Raw genomic sequence first — 21,690 nt, 5'->3', positions numbered from 1 at the left:
CCACAGAAATGGGAATGCCATAGTGACGATGGTGTAAGGGTGTGATGGCGGCTCCATTCACTTCTGGGACAGGCGGAGTGTTGTATTCAGCTATCTCAGTCAGTCCTAAAGAAGTGAGTCAAGGGGAGGTCACAAATACACAAAAGTGAATTAGGGGCCCCTGTACTCATGGTTGGTTGTTACTCCAGTATTGATCTCCTAGTGAGTATGTAGTTAGCAGGTTAGTGGGCCGACTCCTTTTATAAACTTACATGACTGGCTCTGCCGTTCTTCACAATAGGTGTTATCTGCTGTTAGTGCATAATCTTAGGAATATATATATATATATATATATATATATATATATATATATATATATATATTTAGAAATAGTGCAGCGCATTGTTATATCCATTACTCTGTCATCACAGGCTGAAATCTGAGTTCCCTCTTTAGATATGTATACTTGATGTTTCCCATCTATTGCATTCATATTTTATGAGCGTCCTGTAAGAATGAGGATGTCTGGTTGTTGTAACTGGAGCGGATCTCTAATGGCCAGAACTATTAGTAGCAGAAGAAGAGTGAACCTCATAGGTGACTGCACCTAAAGTACTCAAGAAAAGCTGTGACTTTATAGCAGGAGGTCAGTAAATGTAGAAATCCTTAAGATGTTCTTGCTTTTGGTCTCCTCAGTAGAGCAGCGGTGCAGTCCCGTCCCTGCACAGACTTAGACAAGGTTACTCATGTTCTGGAGTGTCATGGGTGTCACAAGCAGCCCTTACAACCAAATGTCTCCCTGAGTCTTCAGAACAAAGCTCTACTTGTCATTTATCCTTTTCACTTGGCGTATCACGGGCCGACTTAAGGAAATCGCTTCTCAAGAGCCGATAGAAAAGCACGATATTCATGACAGTCATTATAGCCATGGAAACACTACCAACCGTGTAGGTGAGTAGAGGGATGTTGTCTCTGTTTAACACCAACCACCTAGTCATCCAGGCCAAGGTGCTGATCCGGAAGACGACATATGTCCCCAGGTTCAGGATGCTGTTCAGTCGGTACACCGTGGTTTTGACAAGGTTGGCCATGAGCAGAATTTGTCTTAGATGCAGGAAGATGGAGTTAATTTCTACGAGTAGGGCGACCACGGAGAATCCTACATACCGATGGAGGAGCAGAGAGATACCAAAGCAAGTGATAACCTGAAGGAAAAAGGGAGACAGTCTGGTAAATACAGTGACTACACAATGTACACTTACCCCCATAACCCAGCATGACGTGTTCTGTACTTCCGTCATGGTAATTGATGGCAGCACGCTGGGCTATTCTACCCATTGTGATGGAAGCCCAATCACATTGTACATCAGAGGCGGTCATATGATGGAGCTTGGATTTTTTTTTTTTTTTTTTCTCTGTTCCGATCCTTGGAACAGAAAAACATATAAACAAAGAAAAAAAAAGACAGAACTGCAAAGAAGGATTTTAAAAGGATTTCTGGGAAAGACATAATTGACCTACCTGGTCCAGGAATCGCTAAGCTATGACACCGGGATCCAAAACAGCCCCACCAGATTGCTCTGCCCCTCTCTATCAGCTCCCTCTTTCCCCAATCTCACAGGAAATTAATCACATGACCCAGGGGCCGTGACGTGACCAGAAACCCCCGGGCCATCATAAGCCATCCCCGGCCAGACAAGTCAATTACAACTCCCCGGACAAACCCTTTAGAGTTAAAAGTTATTATTGTGGTTTTACAGGGAGGCGTTAAAAGGAGAAGAAACTTGCGTGGTCATAAAGGGGAAGCTACGCAGAGGCGACCATCTTTCTATGGATATGCTAATCAGTCTGCAAGTGCTTTGGGGCAGGCCTGATTTGTATACAGACAGATGCAAGTGCTCGGGCTCCCCCCCTTTGGTGCCCGAGGTCTCCCCTTTAGCTGTAACTGACATTCATTCTCTGTCTGAATTACAGCTGACTATAGGAAAATCAGGCCCCGCCCCCACAGCACTTGCAGGCGAATGTATATTTCCTAAATATATAATAATCTACGGTACACTTCTGCAGTAACAATATCTGCCGTGGCAAACGCTGGGAAATGGCAGATCTATGGGGGTCCCAATATTTAGCCTCCTGCCAGTCTAAAATTGTAGACCATTAATTTCTGTAAACTGGATCACCCCTTTAAATTTGTGTAGACAGCAAAAAAAGACATACACAATTATACAGGATCTCACATACATGCCACATACACATAATATGATAGATAGATAGATAGATAGATAGATAGATAGATAGATAGATAGATAGATCTATAACAAATGTTGCATTTTTCAGTTATATTGTGTTTAACTAAATTGTTCTGTACCATCCTCTATAAACATAAGATAAAACAAGTCTGCTATAAATTCCACAGCTGGAACATTTATCTTTACGGTATATCAGATGATGTCATTGCTATAAATGTCCACATGAGGGGGCCAGACCTGCTCTTCTTAGGACATAGCTTACTGACAGGTAGTTTATAGTAACAAGCACGTACAATATACAATACAGGGCACCTGCCTAATGTTACACAGTGTGGGGAGTACAAATCCTGAAAAGACGCGCCCATGGCCCTATTACAAAGCAGACTTTCCCCTAATATAGCACCCATATTGTACTTAAAGTGCCTCCAATTTTATAAGATTGTTGTTTCCTGAGATAAACTCATCTTTTCTTACAGAAATACAATATCATGGAGAGATGGTGAAGAAAACCTTTGCGGTTGTGATTCCGGACGTGTGCAGTGTTCCCTGCTTTCCCAAATAAAGGATGGGGAAGGGGACCCTCCATTTTGGATATTCATATTCACCAACATACAGAGCGGGTATTAGGTTTCATGAAGGAAATGTTGCTTTATAGTGTACAAGGACTCATTAGACCATGCATGTCCTGCTAAGATTCTGGGAAAGCGACAAGCTAAGAAGTTCTTCTTCCTCTAGTGCCACCTTTTGGACGCTAGCTCCATATACATCAATGCCTGGTTTTCCTGAAACCTAGTAGCATAATCTTAATAAGCTTTCAAAACGCGGTACTAAAGCAAGTACTCTACTAAGGAGAATGTAATTGCATATTGCTTCCTTAGAACTCTTAGCAAGGCGTCTTTCATCTTATAAGGCGATGCACATATCAAAGCGGTGTCCTTGACGCACCAATTCCTTAAAAGAGTCGGCCTTAGCGGTCACGAGCAGCTGGGACTTCCATCGCAAGAAACCAGCGGGGCTGCAGAACCAGATTGTGCTGGGAGGTATTGGAGCCAGGACAGTATGTTTTTTAACCCTTTTCCACCGAGGAGGACGTACAGATGTAGCAGAGTGGACGCAGACGTCTGCAATTGGGGCCAGAGTTGTCTTGATCAACAGTAGCAAAACTATGGACACTTAGACATGTATACCCAAACTGAAATCCCACGGCCTGCAGTCACCTCAGAGGTGGTAACAACTTTATCAAAAGATTTATTAAGATTTCGTAGTAACCTGCTGGTAGCTGATGTTCTGCCACTAGGCCCCAAACCAAGCTAAGAAATACAACATGGAAGATAGAAATGTGCGGATGGAGTTTGGGGCATTTCACCAATTATAGACAAATGAAGATATTATAGGTCCGTGCATGTCATTCTAGTCAGTCAGGCATGCCCAGTAGAATACAGTACAGCTTCTGCTGTATCCTCAGTAAAACAAGTAGAGATCATTAAGGCAGGGAATAGGCTTTTGTCAAACTTCTAAGAGACAACTCTGGATCTTTCGTTTAAATACAGTCCATCCTAATGGACTTAATGAATCTATGAGTTTTGCCCCCTTCCTTTGATTTACTTCTTTAGTGCATTTGCATTATACTTTTTTTTCTTGGTCAGCAATCAATTATATTATATATAAAAGTTTTTACCCTGTCTTTAATTTCACATGTCCCTTTTCTTCACAGTGACGATTATTTATAGGGATTACGGATATACACTTGGTATTACACGTATATATTGAGTATTTATCTTCTTTTTTACTTGTAGATGCCTATGCATCTTTTACGCATGTATTATTTATCTATATTATATAAAAAATTTCTTTATGTGCACCATCACTTTGCACTGCGCACCGGTTATTTCACTTTCATTCATTATTTATTTTCATTTGTATTATTTATGCGTATATTTATTTATTATTTTGTGTGTATTTGTTTGTGCTATGTCCATATGTACACTGTGCGTTTTTTCTGTTTTCTGATGTTCATATGTGTGTGTTGTCTCTTTGCCACTATTTAATTATCATCATATATACAAACTACATTTTTGGTATAGCATGTCCTTTTGACATATTGTATATTATGATAATCCAGCAGGCATATGTAGTTGTTTGTATATTTTTCTGATCCTTGTGGCGTTGAGGTTTTATTCCTCATCATTACGGCTCTTACGATGTCTTCTTTTAACAGGGTTGCATGAACGCACTTTCCCTGTATTCAGCGGCGCCGTTGATACTTACCATCGTAATGCACGCATGCGCATTCTCTGTTTTTCGGTCTTCGTCCAGCTTAGACTTGATATTCTCAATTCTCGTGATATCCTTAGGGATTATTGCGCATGCGCACACCCTTATTTTTATCCGGTAATGCCGCTGACACCAATGATTGAGACGAATGAGAGGCCAATCAGTTATTTCGCCACACACTATATAAAGGTAGTTATGACAGGGCTAAAACATCCCCTGACGAAGCCTGTGCGAGGTGAAACGCGCGTCGGGTGTCCAGGTCTCAGTGGGTAGGCATTGGCTACTTTTCACTTTCATCATTTACTCCTTGCTTGGTATTTTGTTTGGTCACATTATAGTATTGACACTGGTGTACCTTATGTTATGTATTATTGTGTTCTATTTGGGCATGTTGCAATATGTGTTTAGCACTGTGTGCTTTTGTATTTACTCTGCACTGAGTGTTTCCTTGTATTTCATTTAAACCACCACATTACCTTGCTCGGTAATATTACTTAATGCCTTATCAGTACATGATTGCCACCCACCACCTGGTTCATATATCTCTTTTGGGTTGTTATTCCCCTTCTACTCTATATTAATTTTATATGACAACTGTCGTTGTATTGTGATTTTTTAATAAATATTTATTATATTTAAAACCATCCTGTCTGGTTCAGACATTATTTTTAATAATTTATATTGGATGTTTATTTACTGTTAAGCCTTTTTTGCATATGTTGTTGTTTTGTAAACTTCTAAGAGAGAAAGGCCAGCCTAGGCCGCAGCAGTTATACATACCTACATGAACCACTAATATTGGACATCCCTGCCACGTTTTGTTAACCCAGGTCCCTAGTATAATACTATCAGCGCTAGAAGTGCACACGGGGTGATGACTAAAAGAGCCCACTACCCTAGCCATATAATTAAAGGGATTCAATCATTAAAATGGAATTTTTTTCTCCCTAATACTTAAGAATAGCCTTAAGAAAGTCTCCGAGCCGCTGTTCTGTAGATATCCTGGTTTTCTTTGGTATGCTAATGAGTTCTCTTGCAGCACAGGGGGCGGTCCCCAGCGCTCAAACAGCATTGGGGATGTCCACAGTGCTACGAGAAAACTCTCCAGCACCAGCCTCTGTCTTCTTCTGGCATGCCCTCTCTGCGACGTCTTCTTCTGGATTTAAAATTCACGCATGCGCAGTCAGCTCTGCCATCGGGCGGAGCCAACTGCGCATGCCTGTGGCCATTTTCTTGTGGCCGCTTACACGCGCGTGCTGTATAAGCTGCCACAAGAAAATGGACGCAGGCATGCGCAGTCGGCTCTGCCCAGATTGTGCTGGGAGATATTGGAGCTAGGACAGTATGTTTTTTAACCCTTTTCCACTGAGGAGGAGGTACAAATGTTAGCAGACAGAAGACAGAGGCCGTCGCCGGAGAGTTTTCTTGCAGTACTGGAGACGCCCCCAGTGCTGCAAGAAAACTCATTAGCATATCGAAGAAAACTGGGATATCTACGGAACGGTGATGCAGAAGACGTCTAAAGGTAGGAGAACAATAGTTTTTTTTAAGTCTACTCCTACCTGTTAGTGAGAAAAAAATTATATTTTAATGATTGAATCCCTTTAAGTGGATCTGAGTTTTCTCTGATTCAGTGCAAGACTGTCAGTGTCAAGCGACTTTTCTGTGGTGGATGCACAAGCACAACCAGGCAATGACATGTGAAGAGTCACATGAAAGAACGATAAAGGTCCTAAAATTTGTCATATTGAGATGATGGCGCCCTGTAGTATACAGCGTTACACCTATAGGCTGCCAGTTAAAAGTTGGAAAAGCGATCAAAGTCCATGTTTATATTAGGCTTGCAAATATAGCATAAGATGGAAAAGCAATCAGAGTCATGAGACACAGAACGAAGGACTAATGAAGTACCGCACTTCCTACAATGGTCCTTGGACAACAAGTCCTGTTCTGGCAAAAAAAAAGAGAGCAGGCCTTAAGAAAAGTGCAAGAGGAAGAAAGTCAGCTGCAAGCATAGGCACAAGCTTGGGGCAAAAATACAATTCCTTTTTGCCCATTAGCAAAGCCAAATATGCTGATTTGCAAGTTTTGAAGCAATTCAGTGGTGAGGCTGCACAAGACTTCTTCAGCAAACCTCCCTCTGGTGACAAGGTTAAGGATAGCAGTTCTCAGGATGAAGCCTAGAAACTCTTAAAACAACATTTTTGAATGTTTTGTGACGACATATAAAAGTTTCACCAAGAAATTTTGATAAGACGTATGAAGAGTTATAAGTCTCCAAATATTAAAATGGACTTTACTTAAAATTTCCGTTTTTGGACCTTGATCGTTCTTCCATCTGACTCTTCACATGTATAATGTCACAAGGCACTGGGAGCCAAAGCATATTGGTTTATCGGGTGCAAAGCAGCCAGAAATGTTGCATCTAAACTGTATATGGAGTTTTTAACCTACTCTCTGCTGGTTTTCGGAATCTGCAGGCAGAGAATGGGAAGCTACAGGCTGGTTTTCCATATACACACTACTGATTTATACAATCTAATACTTGTGTCATTATCAGAATATCTGGAATATAATCCATGGTGTTCAGTTCTACTTAGTAGGAACCTACCTACTACCAAATCCCAGGGGTACTTCCCAGTTACTGGAACAGTACAACTGTAGGGCAACTTATTAGGGTGTAAGTACACCATGTTTGAGGCTGAGCTATGGGTACCAGGCCTGGTTTAATGCTAGCTGCTGCAATAAGCATGCACATGAAACAATGCAGAGTCCAGACGCCTCCTAGAAATTAGTGGTCACCTGCAAGTAGTATCATAGCTGGGGCACAAACATGTACCGGCATCCTAGACTTGCCTCTAGGCATACTTGAGTTTTCGTTCTAAGTGTCTCTCTTTGTTGTTCAGGGGCTGCTAGGAGCCGTAATCCCTTCAATGAGCATCTGCAAAATGAAAGCATCTTTATAAAAGAGAAAACGCTCTTTATCAAGTGTCACATTTTTGAGAACGGTGCGGCCACCCATAAAGGACAGCTGTATGAAGTAAATGATTAGTAATACTCTAAGGCCCCATGCACACAGTGGGATGGTGGAATCTGGTCTGTAAACCGGCTGGATTACCCGGCCTAAACACAGTCAGGAGACCAAGACTCTGCATTATAGTGAGCCTTGCCCAAGGTGTATTTTCCAGATACCTTTGTGTGAATGAGGCCCTACACGGAGGGCACGGGGCTTACAAGTGTCAGATAGATTATGTATTCTCCATCAGATTTTCAGGTGGATTGCTACTGCTATACAGTAGCAGAGTGGATGAGATTTTAGAGGAGTTCTCCAACTTTTTTTTCATGTTTAATAGGGCTGCTGAAGAGGCCTCATCTTTTCACCTTTCCCTGTAGCTCTGCCTCCATCAGCAGCAAATTAGGTCTTCTGTACAGGACTTCCCTGGCTGATGTCAGCAATGACGTCCTATTTGTGCTAGGTTTCACATCCTACTAATATTATAAATGTGAAAATTTGGAAGTTTGTGTGTTTGTTCCTCAATCACGCTAAAACAGCTGAACAGATTTGAATGAAATTTGGCACATAGATAGATTGTAATCTCGATTAACACATAGGTTACTTTATCCCAGTAAATGACATGGCTTCATGACTGTTATGAATTTATGTTCACATACTATATTACACTCCTCTTGTCTCAGCTTCTGAGAAAGCCAGGGCTGTTATCTCTCTGTGTAAACACTCAGCTAACCCTGGTTTGTGTTCATGCATTTGCATATTATCTGATCTGCTCCAGGCACTGCTGACACACTGACATGGGCAAACACCTTTAATTCAAATTAGCAGTTTGCCAATTTTCAACATGCCTGGAAAAGAAAAGCTAATTTGCTACAAACAGCGAGAGCTATGAAGGAAGTCAGAAGTCAGAGTTCTCCTCAAGCGCAGCTGAGGGGAATCATCAACGCTAATAACATGCTCCTTATATGGCGGCCCAGCGGGATGCTGGAACAATCACGGGCACAGCGCAATGAACGAGTTTAGCGGCAGGCCAGCTTGACAGCAGCCGAAACGCCGGAGCAGACGGATCGCCAACGCCAACAACACACTCATTATATGGTGTCCCAGCGACCTGCTGAGATACCGGAACAATCACGGGCACAACTCGAGGAATGAGTTCAGCGGCAGGCCAGCTTCACAGTTGTTGAAACGCTGGAGCAGGCGGATCATCAATGCCTACAACATGCTCATTATATGACATTCCAGTGAGGTGCTGAGATGCGGGAACAATCACAGGCACATTGCAAGAAACAAGTTCTGCGGCAGGCTAGCTTGACAGCTGTCAAAACGCCGGTGGATCATCAACACCAACAACACGCTTATTATATGGCGTCCCCGCGAGCAGCTGACATGCCGGAACAATCACAGGCACAGTGTGAGGAACAAGTTCAGCAGCAGGATAGCTTGAGAGCTGCCGAAACGCTGGAGCAGGCAAACCATCGACAAAAGCAATTTTCTGAATATATGCGTATCATCCACTCCAACAACACGCACACGAAGTCGTGGGCAGAAGCTAGTTACCTATAAATATGATAGACAGCAGGCCTTTAGCGGACAGGGTCCTCTTGCCCACCATGCAGGTTCAGTCATCTAGTTGGTTTAGTATTTTCCTGTACTTGTCTCTATACTATGCATGTAAACCCTTTAGACCTCTACAGTTCCTTGGAATGAATAGTGCTGTAATAGTAATATTATCTAGTTCCAAGAACACTCTTCAGTGATGGTCAGGATAAAATACGACAAGTGCTAGGACGTCACCCTATTATGACACCTTAATAGAAGGCATAATCTTCATCTTTCATAACCTCACATTAGAGATAAGTGACTGGGTGGAACGAGTTCTTCAAGGTTACAACTCGAGGAATTGGTCACGTGATAGGAGAGATTTACACAACAAGGCTGGGTTGTCTGATAATATGTCCTGACAGCAAACTTTCTGTTTAAAGGATTATTACCATATCTACCTAATCCATAGCTATAAATCTCACATTTCACAGGTTTTAAGTGTCAGTGCAGGACATCTTCTTTACTGTATGCGAAACCTATATGATCTTTGAACAGCAGGAAAACAAGTAATGCAGGAAGTTATCTGCTGCCTCAAGAATGTGGCGGGCAGGACAGCTTGTCCTGGACTGGCTTAGGTTAGCAAAAATGCCGCCCTCCCTGAGGCCCTGGCATAGCGCCGCCTGAAGCGCTCGCTTCAGGTCGCCTCATGGGAGGTGCGGCGCTGGTGGCGGGTCATGGTCTAAGTAAACCTTGAGAAGTCGAGATGAAAATAAGAGAACCTGTATAGAAACTAGAATTAGTCTGGTATTGTTCATGGCTGTATTACTAGGGGTATGTCGGGCGCTCTGTTCCCTGTTGTGGCAACCATGTCATTGCACTACAATGATGTTAAACTTGTAAACAATCGCACCAGTAAATCGGAGCAACAACAGACAATACAGTGCAAAGAAAAAAAACAAAGTAATGTAAAGTATACCTAGTAGCCAAAGCTAAACAATTGTTATGTAGTATTTCTAAATATATACTGTATACAGAGCTGTCCTCTTACAATCTACTGTATACAGAGCTGTCCTCTTACAATCTACTGTATACAGAGCTGTACACATGGCCTTTCATACCCTTATAGGATAGTGTGCACATCTCTGTCCGGTTGTGTGCAGACTATGACATGACATACTGTATATATGCTATGTCAGGTTTTGCTGTCCGCTTGAAAAATCGGACATCTTTGTGAACGGACAGTTAAGGACAGACATGGATTGTAAACGAACGCACCCGATGTCCATTTAAATCAATGCAAAATGTAATGGACACAGCTAGTGTCCGATGCTAATGTCTGCGCAAGATTTTGCGCAGACATTAGCATCGGACACCGACGGTAGTGTGAACGCCCCTTAGTGATCGGGTTGTTCTTCACTCACTTATCACTTCATGACCAGGCTATTTTCTCTAGTTCATGATCAGACACATTATAAGGGGCTTTTGGTACATGTGATTTTTAAGGCTTTAACAATTTTTGAGGGCGGGTTCACACCTGCGCCCTGGTCTCCGCTTTGTGGGTTTCTGTGCTCTGCTGACAGGAGACGAAAACCTGGCATTCAGTGGCCACCCGTGAGCGTTTTCTGGTCTCCGCAGCGAAACCTTTTTTTTTTTAATCATACACAAAGTCCTGCATGTCCGAATTTGTGTCCGGTTAAAAATAAAAACTGTTTCACCGCTGAGACCAAAAGACACTCACGGGCGGTCACTTTGCAAACCCATTCAAATGAAAGGGTTTGGAAAGTGACTGTCGTATTCCGTCTCCTGTCCAGTTTCTCAGAGACCGGTGTGTAGATATGAACCCACCCTAACTTGAGTTATTTAAATACTTTTTGCATTTATTTCTGGGGATAAATCGGACTCTTGTCTGTATTTCCCATTTCGTTTTCTGTATCCGTTAGGATCATATTCATGTAGGTTACACCCATGTAGGTTTTGTGTCATGGGAGGTGGGGTAGACGCCGCGATGTGGGTGTAGTAGTGACATTCTTATTTTAATCTCATGGAGCGATATCTGCAGAAACTGGGAAGGTAATAAACTATGGCTGCCTTCTTTCTGAGGAGTCCGGCTCCTCGCTTTGACAATCTCGGACTGCTTCTATTTCTGTAAAGATGTACAGCTATATCCATAAAGAGTCACCACCTGGACATATACATTCAGCAAGTGCTTAGCAAGTAGTTAAATGGCCTTTACACTCTGCATAAGTAACAAGCCACCAGTAATACATCCGTTCGGTCCTCATACTGTTTGCACAGTCAGCACCACACGGCCTGCTTACATGGAGGTGCTGCTGACAATGAGGATTAATAGGCAGACAAAGATTGCAACCAGCCGTCAGTTCAATTGTGGCTTGATCACTGCCATATTTATATGGGACTATGACAAGGTTCATAAGAATGGGGGGCAATCACTGTTTAGTCATATCGCTTGTTCACCTAATCATTAGCCATGTAAAAGAACTTCACACCATCAATGATTGAGGTACAATACAATAGAAATAATATAATACACTGATATAGATCAGAAATGTCTGATCTAAATATTATATGTATGCAATTATATTATCAAACATTCAGTAGAACTCCCTCTCCCATTCTGCTCAAAATATGATGCGGAAACCCGTGAACCCCATTACTGTCTATGGGGTCCGCGAGTTTACACTTTTTGAATGAATAGAGTTTCTGTTTTTAGGGTTCCCAGGCAGACTCGAAGAACGGAAACCTGAATACTAGCGTCAGGTTGTGTTTAACACCTAGGAGTGTGACCTTATCTCTTATTTGATCATTGTGTGTTGTGTAACCATCTCCATTACTGCAGATCATGAAGAAAGATCACAGATATAACAACCACAACTAGGAAAAGCAGGCTAATGACATAGCGAGCGGCAATCTCTGACACCGTTTGTTAAATGTTCATTTAAGAACTAAAAATCGGTAACGGATAGGACATGTGCAAACACAGATATACTAAGAGAGTCACTGATGTTTTAGGCTGCTCTTACGCTACCGTAATGTAAGTCCGCAATTGAGGGTTTTCAATAGCAGACACATAATAGTCAATGCAGCCTCTTACACCACCGGATATGTGGCCGGGCCGCAACCGTGGTCCGCAATTTACAGAACATGTCCGTAATGGCTGTGAATTGCGGCACTGCACGGACTCGCCCATAGAACTCTGCAGTAAAAAACCCAATGCATAAAAGCTGTGGAACACACTAAAAGGTAAGGACACACAGAAATGAAAATGCTTGTTGCTTTCCGTCTAGGAGGTTTAAACATGGATACAAGAAAACTGGAGATAGAAATCCAGCTTTAATGTGACGCGATGTTACACAATGCAATGGGTGCAACAGTGATTGCTTTCTTTATTAAAAAAAAATAATATGCAAATTAAATGTTGAACGTTGGTCAAGCTTGTGCATTTTTTTAAAAAATGTTTTTAATTTTTTTTTTGTAGATTGTGAGCCCCATATAGAGCTCACAATGTACATTTTTCCCTATCAGTATGTCTTTGGAGTATGGGAGGAAATCCATGCAAACACGGGGAGAACATACAAACTCCTTGCAGATGTTGTTCCTGGCAGGATCGAACCCAGGACTCCAGTGCTGCAAGGCTGCAGTGCTAACCACTGAGCCGCCACTGAGTTCCAATCATAAGCCTGAGCAGTCCCCAGACGTCTTTAGCCTGGCCTGACTACAATGGGCGCTGAGCTGCAGTAATAGCTCCAAGCTGCGATACAGTGGACGGAGCTTTCGGCTTCTGGCCCTGTATCGTGTACATGACGAACACCGGAAGTGGCTCTGTACAGAAGATCAGTCCGTAAGCCGTATGTCAGCCCCCTACTGATCAGGTATACACAGCCTAGCCGGAGGAGAAGCAATAAAAAATTGAACAGCTAGAAAGCAGACAAAAAACATGTAATAAAAAAATACAACACAATCCCATACCACAGTGTGATGGAAGAGAAGTTCCCAGGACTGATGCAGTTTCTGGTTCTGTAGCATATCCACAAAATCATGGAGAAAATAACCTAGAACGAAGAAAAGGGGAAAAAAGGGTTACTAATTTTTGGGATTTTCTAAGAATGATGAACAAAAATGTATTTGACAGGGTGATTTCACACCCACTAGTCAGATTTACTAATCCTGTGATAGGCTACACATTGCGGAAATGTAGGTTAAAAAAAAAAAAAAAAACGCTTGCTTTGCCACTGCATTTTTCCCTTCCCCAAACCATATGGGAAAACAGTTTCCACAGGGCTTTTTCCCTGCAATGTGAGGAAGAAACGGCACAAAATCTCATTCACTTTACAGGGACTATAAAACAGTCTTCTTTTCTGGTGCAGACGTGTGGCCCTATCCTTAAAGGGGCTCTGTCATTGGGAAAAGCAAAAAAGAACAGAGGCACGAGCCGACCTTGGTGTAGTATTTTTTGGATCAAAAAGTCAGGGTAAGCAGAAACAAATGGTCGCTCACCTGGTGGGGTTGTAGGAGACACAACCACCTCTATAGTGTATCTTAGGAATGGTTGGCACAGGTAAACGTGGGCGGCAGCTGGATATATACGTCTGGGAGACGTCAAGGTAACGATATTGGGGGTGGACTTCTCACTCGAGGGGAGAACTGAAGAACCGCGCTCGCCCGGGTAAATCAACAAACTTTATTTGCGCAAAGCGTTTCGAGCTATCTTGCTCATTCTTAAGTGCATACTCATCATCCACTGTGGGAAGGTTATCTGTATGCACTTGAGAAAGAGCAAGATAGGCTCGAAACGCGAAATGCAAAAAAAGTTTGTTGATTGACCCGGGCGAGCGCGGTTCTTCTGTTCTCCCCTCAAGTGAGAAGGTCCACCCCCAATATTGCTATCATTGGAAAAAGTCATGTTTAACTAATCACATCCTTGCATAGGCTTTAGAAAGTCTATTCCACACCTACCTTTAGTATGTAAATTGCCTCAGTGGTTTCTGAATAAGTCCGTATTTATTCATATGCTAATTAGACTGGTGCAGGATGCATCGTGCACCCCCTTTGCTATTGTTTCCAATGGGAGTATACAGCACAGGCTGCTGCTGATGACTTCCTGTTTGCCTCACACACATAGGAGATAATAGCAGAGAGGAGGCTGCTGGGAACTTCCTGTGCTGGCTGGAGGCTCATTAGCATATGAATAAAAACGCACTTATCCAGAAACCACTGAGGCAATCTATATACTAAAGGTAGGTGTGGAATTCTCTTTCTAAAGGCTATGCAAGGATGGGTTTAGTTAAAAATGACTTTTCCCAATGATAGAGCCCCTTTAAGGTGGTTTTCCAGGCTACAAATTCGATGACCCATCCTAAGGATAAGGGGTCTGACACTCGACTCGTCCATAGATCACCTATTCAGCAAACAACTCTATTTTCCGTGTAGTGGCCAGACCTGGTAATGCAGACCTCATTCACTTGAATAAATAGTAAGCTCCTGTGACATAGTTCACAGCGCTGTCTGCTTCTTGCTCTATTCTCTGCGTATCAGCTGCTGAGAACAGCTGGAGTTGGCAGACCCCCGCTGATCTGATACGGATGACTAGTGTTTAGGAAAAGTCATCAATATTTTCATCAATATTGTGTTTTTACGCCATTCACAGCCCCACCTAAGATAGACCGTTCACAACCTCCAACAAGTCTAGCTCATATCATGTAAAAGGCGCTGCTCCATGGATTCTGACACAGTTGGATTTTTTTCTCCAGCCCCCATTGTTCCTGAGCAATAAGTGCTGTTGGCTTTGGTGCCTGATGTGCTATTTAGACAGGAACAGGCAAGGGGTGTGTGATTCCACCCATGATTGGAGGTCTGAATCACACCCCTCGTGGCATGACACCGCCCTTCTGACATTACAGAGCTTAAACAACATATCAGGCATCAAAACTAACTACACTTTGTTCAGGAATGGTGGTATCTAGAGAGAAAAAGTGTTAAAAAGTGGAATTGGTGAAGGTGGTGAAAGGTCCTCTTTAAATAAACCTTAGCAACAGTAGTTTATAAACATCAAAGTAATGACAGTAATGACCAAGTGTCAGCTTTGGGTTAGAGAGTTGAGGAGCTTTACCATGTTCCTGCATTAATGCCATGGATCCGTGTTCCTGTCTCTTGTAATTACCGGATACTCGAGTATAAGCCGATCCGAATATAAGCCGAGACCCCTAATTTTACCACAAAAAACTGGGAAAACTTATTGACTCGAGTATAAGCCGAGGGGGGAGGGAAATGCAGCAGCTACTGGAAAATTTCAAAAATGAAAATGGTTGGAGTTTTTGGGTGCAGTAGTTGCTGGGTGCTGGAGAAGGGGAGGGGGTGTTTGGTTGTCTGTCTGCCCCTTCCCTGAGCTTGAGGACTGGGTTTTCTTCCCCCACTTGGAATTCAGTCTGGCTGAATATAGGGTATCTGCAGTGCTCCTATTAACCCCTGCCCGACAGAACAGGAGCACTGCAGATCCCCTATATACAGTAGACCGGGCACTGTCAGACACAGGGATACCTAATGTGTATGTGTGTCACAGTCATTTTCTACTTTTCTATGTATTGTAGGGAAAGGAGGGATTTACAACTGTTATTTTTTATTATATTTCTTTTAAAGCTTTTTTTTTTTTTTTTGCTTAACTCGAGTATAAGCCGAGGGGGGCTTTTTCAGCACAAAAAAAAAAAATCAGCTTATACTCAAGTATATACGGGTATAAAACAAAACTTATTTTTTAAATTAACAAAACCTGCTTTGTTTTAAGAGATCTCTTACATATTAGAGTGTCTTAAGTGTCAGAGAGCGACATCACAAGGAAGTACAGCGGGCTGCAGTGTAAGAGGGATGGGATGACAGTGGAATGTGGTAATGAATAGCATTCTAGTCTTGTGACCTGCTGTATATGTAAGTCTACTGTGTATTCATCTGATGTGTAACCAATAACATAAAGATGTGTTTTGCTGTTTCTCTGAGGTCAACTGTGTGTTGTATAAAGTATAACCTAGCTGACAACGTACAACCAGAATGGCTGACGAGTGTCTGATTATTGGGGTCCGACACACATGAGAAAAGGGGGTTCTGTATCCTGCCGCTCCAATCATCTCTATGGGACTCCTGAAGATAGCGGACGGCTGTTCCCAGGTTCTCTTCAGCGGTCTCACAGAGCTGAACGGAGTAGAATTGGGCATGTGCAACGGCCACTCCACACTTATAAAACAGATGAGAAGTTGAAAATTTGGTACAAGCCATTTAAAGTCTATATACATTTTCGGGGTGGTTTTTTTAAAGTTTAACATTATACCTATTACTGGCTAAAAAAAAATTAAAATAAATACATAAATAATTACATTCTGTCGGTTTTTGTATTGCCAGCAGTCTCTGTACACCACTTATACCTGGAGTACAGCTGGACGGTCTCTTGTTGATCAACAGATGAGATCCTCAGCTTTAATATGACACCAATATCACAGTTCTACCTTTATTATTTCTGGAGATACCACATTAGGGATTGGGAGCGTCTGCATATAAATATGTTAAACCCGACTGGGTTTGCGACTGGTAAGTAATACAAGCAGAGCTACAATCTTCGGGTCCGTGCACACAATTGTTCGTGTGCCCGTGTTGGGGCCTGAATGTATCATGGAATGCGGTCGGACGACATCGGACTACATTCTGTGACGCGTTCATGTCTATGAGGCTTCTGCGTTCATTCTGTTCCACTAACACAGATGGTAATAGAGAAGATCCTACTCTGCTCTGTGTTATCAGAACGGAATGGATCCGGAAGCCCCATAGATGTGAATGTATCACAGAATGCACTCTGAGTTTTAGTTCACTGCATTCCTTGAGAAATTTGGCCCCCGACTCCTCAGATGGGACCTTCATGAATATGGCCTTACAGTGTCAGGACGAGAAATCAACAAAAATCAACCAACCTATTGAGACCGCGACGAGAGAATGCGAAAAGCGGGAGTGCGTGGAGATCAGATCTTCTGCCATCTCAGGATGCAGGTAAAACCTAAACATAAAGAAGAGAGGTAACATTTCCAAAGATACAGAGACAACTATCAGCATGCCCACAGCTACATGGGCTAAACCAGGGTACAAAGCTCAGAGCGCCCTGTAAAGTCAATGCCAGGGCGCTCACATTCTGGCTGTAAACTAGATTCCTGTGTGATTTATCCCTATAGACATGGCCGCTGTGCCCACGAGGTGGTGATAACCTTGGCATCAGCTCACCTACCTAGAGAATATTCTGTACACATACCCGCTGTATTATATTCCCAGCACAGGAGAAGCTGGCAACGCAGACATGCGGGTACAGGTAAAGAGATCAGCCCTATGGAGATAGCTGACAGTACACTGCCTACCAGGATGGCTAGATATAGGTATGAGAACATATACTGATCCCTACAGACGTGCCCATAGCCATAGGGTGCCCAGCAGTATATTATATAGCATGCACCCCATATGTGCCCAGCTCCCCTGCCTCCTACCCCAGCACTGCCCAGCTCCCCTGCCTCTCACCCCATATGTGCCCACCTCCCCTGCCTCTTACCCCATATGTGCCCACCTCCCCTGCTTCTTACCCCAGCACTGCCCACCTCCCCTGCCTCTTACCCCAGCACTGCCCACCTCCCCTGCCTCTCACCCCGGCACTACCCACCTCCCCTGCCTCTTACCCCAGCACTGCCCACCTCCCCTGCCTCTCACCCCGGCACTACCCACCTCCCCTGCCTCTTACCCCATATGTGCCCACCTCCCCTGCCTCTTACCCCATATGTGCCCACCTCCCCTGCCTCTTACCCCAGCATGCCTCCCCTCCCCTGCCTCTTACCCCAGCACTGCCCACCTCCCCTGCCTCTTACCCCATATGTGCCCACCTCCCCTGCCTCTTACCCCATATGTGCCCACCTCCCCTGCCTCTTACCCCAGCATGCCTCCCCTCCCCTGCCTCTTACCCCATATGTGCCCACCTCCCCTGCCTCTTACCCCATATGTGCCCACCTCCCCTGCGTCTTACCCCAGCACTGCCCACCTCCCCTGCCTCTTACCCCATATGTGCCCACCTCCCCTGCTTCTTACCCCAGCACTGCCCACCTCCCCTGCCTCTTACCCCATATGTTCCCACCTCCCCTGCCTCTTACCCCATATGTGCCCACCTCCCCTGCTTCTTACCCCAGCACTGCCCAGCTCCCCTGCCTCCTACTCCAGCACTGCCCAGCTCCCCTGCCTCTTACCCCAGCACTGCCCACCTCCCCTGCCTCTTACCCCATATGTGCCCTCCTCCCCTGCCTCTTACCCCATATGTGCCCACCTCCCCTGCCTCTTACCCCATATGTGCCCACCTCCCCTGCCTCTTACCCCATATGTGCCCACCTCCCCTGCTTCTTACCCCAGCACTGCCCAGCTCCCCTGCCTCCTACCCCAGCACTGCCCAGCTCCCCTGCTTCTTACCCCAGCACTGCCCACCTCCCCTGCCTCTTACCCCATATGTGCCCTCCTCCCCTGCCTCTTACCCCATATGTGCCCACCTCCCCTGCCTCTTACCCCATATGTGCCCACCTCCCCTGCCTCTTACCCCAGCATGCCTCCCCTCCCCTGCCTCTCACCCCAGCACTACCCACCTCCCCTGCTTCTTACCCCAGCACTACCCACCTCCCCTGCGTCTTACCCCAGCACTGCCCACCTCCCCTGCCTCTTACCCCATATGTGCCCACCTCCCCTGCTTCTTACCCCAGCACTGCCCACCTCTCCTGCCTCTTACCCCAGCACTGCCCACCTCCCCTGCCTCTTACCCCATATGTGCCCACCTCCCCTGCCTCTTACCCCAGCATGCCTCCCCTCCCCTGCCTCTTACCCCATATGTGCCCACCTCCCCTGCATCTTACCCCATATGTGCCCACCTCCCCTGCCTCTTACCCCATATGTGCCCACCTCCCCTGCCTCTTACCCCAGCATGCCTCCCCTCCCCTGCCTCTTACCCCAGCACTGCCCACCTCCCCTGCTTCTTACCCCAGCACTGCCCACCTCCCCTGCTTCTTACCCCAGCACTACCCACCTCCCCTGCGTCTTACCCCAGCACTGCCCACCTCCCCTGCCTCTTACCCCATATGTGCCCACCTCCCCTGCTTCTTACCCCAGCACTGCCCACCTCTCCTGCCTCTTACCCCAGCACTGCCCACCTCCCCTGCCTCTTACCCCATATGTGCCCACCTCCCCTGCCTCTTACCCCATATGTGCCCACCTCCCCTGCCTCTTACCCCATATGTGCCCACCTCCCCTGCCTCTTACCCCATATGTGCCCACCTCCCCTGCCTCTTACCCCACATGTGCCCAGCTCCCCTGCCTCTTACCCCAGCACTGCCCACCTCCCCTGCCTCTTACCCCATATGTGCCCACCTCCCCTGCCTCTTACCCCATATGTGCCCACCTCCCCTGCCTCTTACCCCACATGTGCCCAGCTCCCCTGCCTCTTACCCCATATGTGCCCACCTCCCCTGCCTCTTACCCCATATGTGCCCACCTCCCCTGCCTCTTACCCCACATGTGCCCAGCTCCCCTGCCTCTTACCCCAGCACTGCCCACCTCCCCTGCCTCTTACCCCATATGTGCCCTCCTCCCCTGCCTCTTACCCCATATGTGCCCACCTCCCCTGCCTCTTACCCCATATGTGCCCACCTCCCCTGCTTCTTACCCCAGCACTGCCCACCTCCCCTGCCTCTTACCCCATATGTGCCCACCTCCCCTGCCTCTTACTCCATATGTGCCCACCTCCCCTGCCTCTTACCCCAGCATGCCTCCCCTCCCCTGCCTCTTACCCCATATGTGCCCACCTCCCCTGCATCTTACCCCATATGTGCCCACCTCCCCTGCCTCTTACCCCATATGTGCCCACCTCCCCTGCCTCTTACCCCAGCATGCCTCCCCTCCCCTGCCTCTTACCCCAGCACTGCCCACCTCCCCTGCTTCTTACCCCAGCACTGCCCACCTCCCCTGCTTCTTACCCCAGCACTACCCACCTCCCCTGCGTCTTACCCCAGCACTGCCCACCTCCCCTGCCTCTTACCCCATATGTGCCCACCTCCCCTGCTTCTTACCCCAGCACTGCCCACCTCTCCTGCCTCTTACCCCAGCACTGCCCACCTCCCCTGCCTCTTACCCCATATGTGCCCACCTCCCCTGCCTCTTACCCCATATGTGCCCACCTCCCCTGCCTCTTACCCCATATGTGCCCACCTCCCCTGCCTCTTACCCCATATGTGCCCACCTCCCCTGCCTCTTACCCCAGCATGCCTCCCCTCCCCTGCCTCTTACCCCAGCACTGCCCACCTCCCCTGCTTCTTACCCCAGCACTGCCCACCTCCCCTGCTTCTTACCCCAGCACTACCCACCTCCCCTGCGTCTTACCCCAGCACTGCCCACCTCCCCTGCCTCTTACCCCATATGTGCCCACCTCCCCTGCTTCTTACCCCAGCACTGCCCACCTCTCCTGCCTCTTACCCCAGCACTGCCCACCTCCCCTGCCTCTTACCCCATATGTGCCCACCTCCCCTGCCTCTTACCCCAGCACTGCCCACCTCCCCTGCCTCTTACCCCATATGTGCCCACCTCCCCTGCCTCTTACCCCATATGTGCCCACCTCCCCTGCCTCTTACCCCACATGTGCCCAGCTCCCCTGCCTCTTACCCCAGCACTGCCCACCTCCCCTGCCTCTTACCCCATATGTGCCCTCCTCCCCTGCCTCTTACCCCATATGTGCCCACCTCCCCTGCCTCTTACCCCACATGTGCCCAGCTCCCCTGCCTCTTACCCCACATGTGCCCACCTCCCCTGCCTCTCACCCCAGCACTGCCCAGGTCCCTGTCAGCAGACTGTGCACGAATGATGTCCAGATGTTCCTCCATTTCCAGGGCTTCCTGAGCGCAGAGCTGGGTGTGGGGACCAGGCTCTCCAGCTTTCCATTCAACAGGCGGAAAGAGACGAAGGAGGCTCCGGTGATGAGTAGCCCGGGGTCAGGGAGCGCCATGGTGACAGCTCCGGGGATGCTGAGTTCTAGCCGCCGCTACTCCTCAGCCGCCTTGTGTAACTTTCCCACTAGAAGCGCCGACAAGCGCCAGCTCCGCGCTCGGGATTGGTCTCGTCTCCTCTCCCCTCGTCCCCGCCTAGTTCATCCCCATGGTGACGTCCCCTCACTATTCTGGGAGCGCCGGCTGTGAGGGGATGGTCTGGGCTACTTGGCCCCAGCTGGGACAGTCACTCGCCCGGTGACATTATTGCCCCTTATCACGGCCAATATCTCTGAGGCTACAAACAAGATAAGAGTCTGCAGCTTGTGTAACAGCGGGGCCTTATACAACCCGGTCACGTGACTCCCGCCCCCACCCCATTTGTTTTGTAACGCTATAGTAATGAATGGGGAAGGGACGGGCCAGTCATGGGAGACTGTGAGGTGATTGTGCACAGGGGGAAGCTTGTATTGTACACACATGCACTGGAGAATTAGACTCATATAATAAAAAATTAATAAATGGCATGTTTCAATAATTTTTTTATTGTGTATTTTTTTCTCTCAGGTCGAGCTTTTTCTTTCCC

At 46.4% G+C, this 21,690-nt stretch overlaps 1 protein-coding gene across 1 annotated transcript; it reads right to left on the bottom strand.

Annotated features, from left to right (window-relative positions):
* Window positions 1–663: 663 nt before the first annotated feature.
* Window positions 664–21,124, bottom strand: TLCD2 (TLC domain containing 2). The gene is made up of 4 exons (XM_075262610.1): window positions 20,940–21,124; window positions 17,031–17,113; window positions 13,048–13,130; window positions 664–1,184 (listed from the first exon to the last, which is right to left on the bottom strand). Exons 1-4 carry the CDS (start codon window positions 21,122–21,124, stop codon window positions 807–809), a joined length of 729 nt encoding a protein of 242 aa, XP_075118711.1. The 3' UTR covers window positions 664–806.
* Window positions 21,125–21,690: the final 566 nt, after the last annotated feature.

This window comes from Leptodactylus fuscus, chromosome 2, assembly GCF_031893055.1.
Source record: "Leptodactylus fuscus isolate aLepFus1 chromosome 2, aLepFus1.hap2, whole genome shotgun sequence".
NCBI lineage: Eukaryota > Metazoa > Chordata > Amphibia > Anura > Leptodactylidae > Leptodactylus > Leptodactylus fuscus.
This window is presented reverse-complemented; position numbering and strand designations above follow the sequence as displayed.

Bases quoted from the DNA above. Each gene is read 5' to 3' on its own strand.
- TLCD2 (XM_075262610.1), bottom strand. From the start codon at position 21,124: ATGGCGCTCCCTGACCCCGGGCTACTCATCACCGGAGCCTCCTTCGTC. The intron at 13,131-17,030 runs GTTGGTTGATTT...TCTTCGTTCTAG, and splicing joins TCTCGTCGCGGTCTCAATAG to GTTATTTTCTCCATGATTTT. The intron at 1,185-13,047 runs GTATGGGATTGT...TTTTTCCTTCAG, and splicing joins TTCTCTTCCATCACACTGTG to GTTATCACTTGCTTTGGTAT.